This window comes from Cyprinodon variegatus, unplaced genomic scaffold (genome assembly GCF_000732505.1).
Source record: "Cyprinodon variegatus isolate N-32 unplaced genomic scaffold, C_variegatus-1.0 Scaffold1597, whole genome shotgun sequence".
Classification (NCBI taxonomy): domain Eukaryota; kingdom Metazoa; phylum Chordata; class Actinopteri; order Cyprinodontiformes; family Cyprinodontidae; genus Cyprinodon; species Cyprinodon variegatus.
In genome coordinates this window covers 117,611-120,333 of record NW_015152050.1, presented here as the reverse complement: position 1 = coordinate 120,333, position 2,723 = coordinate 117,611, and the positions used below count along the sequence as shown (strand labels likewise).

General features: G+C 43.7%; 1 protein-coding gene across 1 annotated transcript; it reads right to left on the bottom strand.

The window, feature by feature from the left end:
* Positions 1–478: 478 nt before the first annotated feature.
* LOC107104037 (LIM homeobox transcription factor 1-beta.1-like) lies at positions 479–1,071 on the bottom strand (the record flags this gene model as incomplete). Its single annotated transcript, XM_015403942.1, has 3 exons — positions 1,043–1,071; positions 742–959; positions 479–636 (listed from the first exon to the last, which is right to left on the bottom strand). Coding segments are annotated over exons 1-3 (405 nt in total), but the record flags the coding sequence as incomplete, so codon positions are not given.
* Positions 1,072–2,723: the final 1,652 nt, after the last annotated feature.

Genomic DNA, 2,723 nt, shown 5'->3' with positions numbered 1-2,723 from the left:
ACTGAGATTAATATACTGAGATTAATTCACTGAGATTAATATACTGAGATTAATTCACTGAGATTAATACAGTGAGATTAATATACTCAGATCCAGGAGGAGAGAATCCTGAAAAGTCAGCAACTGGATGCAATCAGCTGGTTTCACTCTGTTACAAACAGAATGCAGTGATTCCCACCAGCTCTGCAGCATAGATGGATTACAGGAAACTAAAAACTGTTTGGACAGGAAGTGAGACTGATTTCAAAATAAGAGCAGGCGGGACACGGTCAGTGTGGAGGGAGAGTGGAAGTCAGGGAGCTTTTCAGAGCTATGATGATGTCATCCAACAGAGACAAACAGCACAAATACTAGAATGAAAGTAGAACCAGAAATGATGAGGAAAGTAGGCGCTGTCAGGAAAATCTCCACCCTGTGACACGGGGACGCCTTTTCAGAGGGAGGGCAAAGTTCAGGAAGAGAAGCAGGCCGGCCTCACCTTTCTGCAGGGCTTGGAGGAGACCTCGAAGGAAGCCTTGAAGGCACGTCTCTGCTGTGTGGTCAAGATGGTGCGCGGCCGCTTAGGCCGGCGAGGATCTTTACTGTCATCGCTTCTCCTCTCTAACTTAACATCCAAAGTTTCCTCTTCACTCTTTTCTGTCAATCAACACATCAAACATCACTTGATTAAAAATAACAGATTCAGATTCACACAAAAACAACAAATAAAGAACCCGATTTAGAGGAAAGGTTTAGTTCTACCTGAGTCTGAGGCCTCGGGGCTGGCTCCCTCCATCTGATAGTCGGCCTTACACAGCAGCTGACCTGCCTTCACCACAAACTGGTCTCCTTTGCTCAGCCGGCGCCCACAGACGCTGCAGCAGAAGCAGCTGAGGTGGTAAACGCTCTGCAGAGCGCGCATTACCAACTCTGTAGGAGCAATGTGCTCCAGGCAGCCGCTGCATTTGGTGGAGAACAATCTGAGAGCAGAAAAAGGAACCGGAAACTTAGACCACTGCAAAGAAACATCAGATTAACAGCAGAAAAAAACATTTAAACTCACTGATGTTCCACTGAGGAACTGGGAAACATGATGGAGCTGCATCCAGATTAACCTTCTAAAACCAACAAACTTTTTTCTGACCAAACCAGCTCGTTCCTAGCAGAGCATGATGGGAGCAGGAAGAGGAACCCGATCAGAGCAGCCTGGTGCTGATTGGTCGCTCCCTTCCAGTGGTCCTTAGGAAAGGCTTCCTGCTCCTAGGACGCCTCTCACAGGCGTAACCCCGATGGAAAGGAAACGTTTTCCAACCACAGCAGGACAGCTATACTTCACTAACTGCAGTAATAAATGATATGATCTATGCACACAGATCTATCCACCACTTCCTGTAGCAATGTTATTCTCACTCTGCTTTTATCTGAATAGTTTCGATTAGAGTCTGTCTATAACAATAATTACTGCTGATGTGATTCCCTGTCAGGTTTTAAAGGTCATTTGATCAACTAAGTTCTTTCAAAGTAAAATAAATGTTTCCACAATGAGAAGAGACACAGACAGCCTAGATCTTTACATGGAACTGGATAGATATTAAAAACTAGAAAGGATCCAACTGAAAGAGCTCTAAACTGAAGATGAGACAGAAATGAAAAGTTCTTTCTTTTAAATAAAACCGTCTTAATGAACAGAAACATGAAAAGTGCTGCAGCAGAGGAAGCCTTCAAAGGGGGGACAGCCAGAGGTCAGGGCGCCATGGATGGTTCTGCTCTCCACAACCACTGGAGGAGAAACATCTGCAGGGCTTAGAGGAGGAGTGGTGCAGAGTGTTCTGAGCTGGTCTCCATGAACACGGCTGCAACAGGCGCAGGGCCCAGAGCTGAATATTACAACTACAGAAAACAGATTGGTCACTTTGAGAGGACAAAGACCTGAAGGGGAGCTGAGTCTAGCTCAGATGAAGGCTCTACCCCAGCTGGTGCAACAAAGATCAGAAAACATAGAAGTTAGAGCCAGAGTCACTAAGGGACGTTCTTAGGGTGAACATTTCTAGAGAAGAGCATCTTCCTGTTCTCCACCTCTTCCTTTAACCGCTGCCTCTTTGCCCGTCTGGTTGGAGCTGAATGAAAACACCTGACATCCCTGCATCCAGTGCTGAATCCAAATGTTTCTCTTAATTTCAACTTAACATCATCATAAAAAGGGATCAACGAGTTTTAAATCGGTTTTCTACCTTTTAGCAAAGCATTCACATTTCATTAAGAAGTCACCAGTTAAACGTCATTGAACTGGAAAAGTGTCACGGAAGGAGTCGATTATAAGAATTGATTTATCCAAATCCCTGCCAGACGACAGAGGAAATTTTAATGTTTTAACATTTTTACTGTTGTGGTTTAGAAAAAATCGATTAAAAAACTTAAAACAAACTAAACCTAACATCATGCTAAGCATTTCTACATCTATAGCTCTATTTATGCTTGAGATCTGCATGTTAATTCATTTTTAGCATCCATGCCCCTCCATGCAGACGGGTTGATAGATCTGTGCAGAAAAACATTGCAAGCGAGCAACGGCCCTACTGGCAACGGTTTCCAAATTTAACCACCAAGAGCTATCCTGTGATTTAATAGATTCAATTCTATTCAGTTTATTTCTATAGCTCCAATTCACATCATGTCATCTCAGGGTCCCTTTCCAGTTCACCAGATCATCCAGTCAGATTGATTCAAAGTTTTCTATCTAAGGA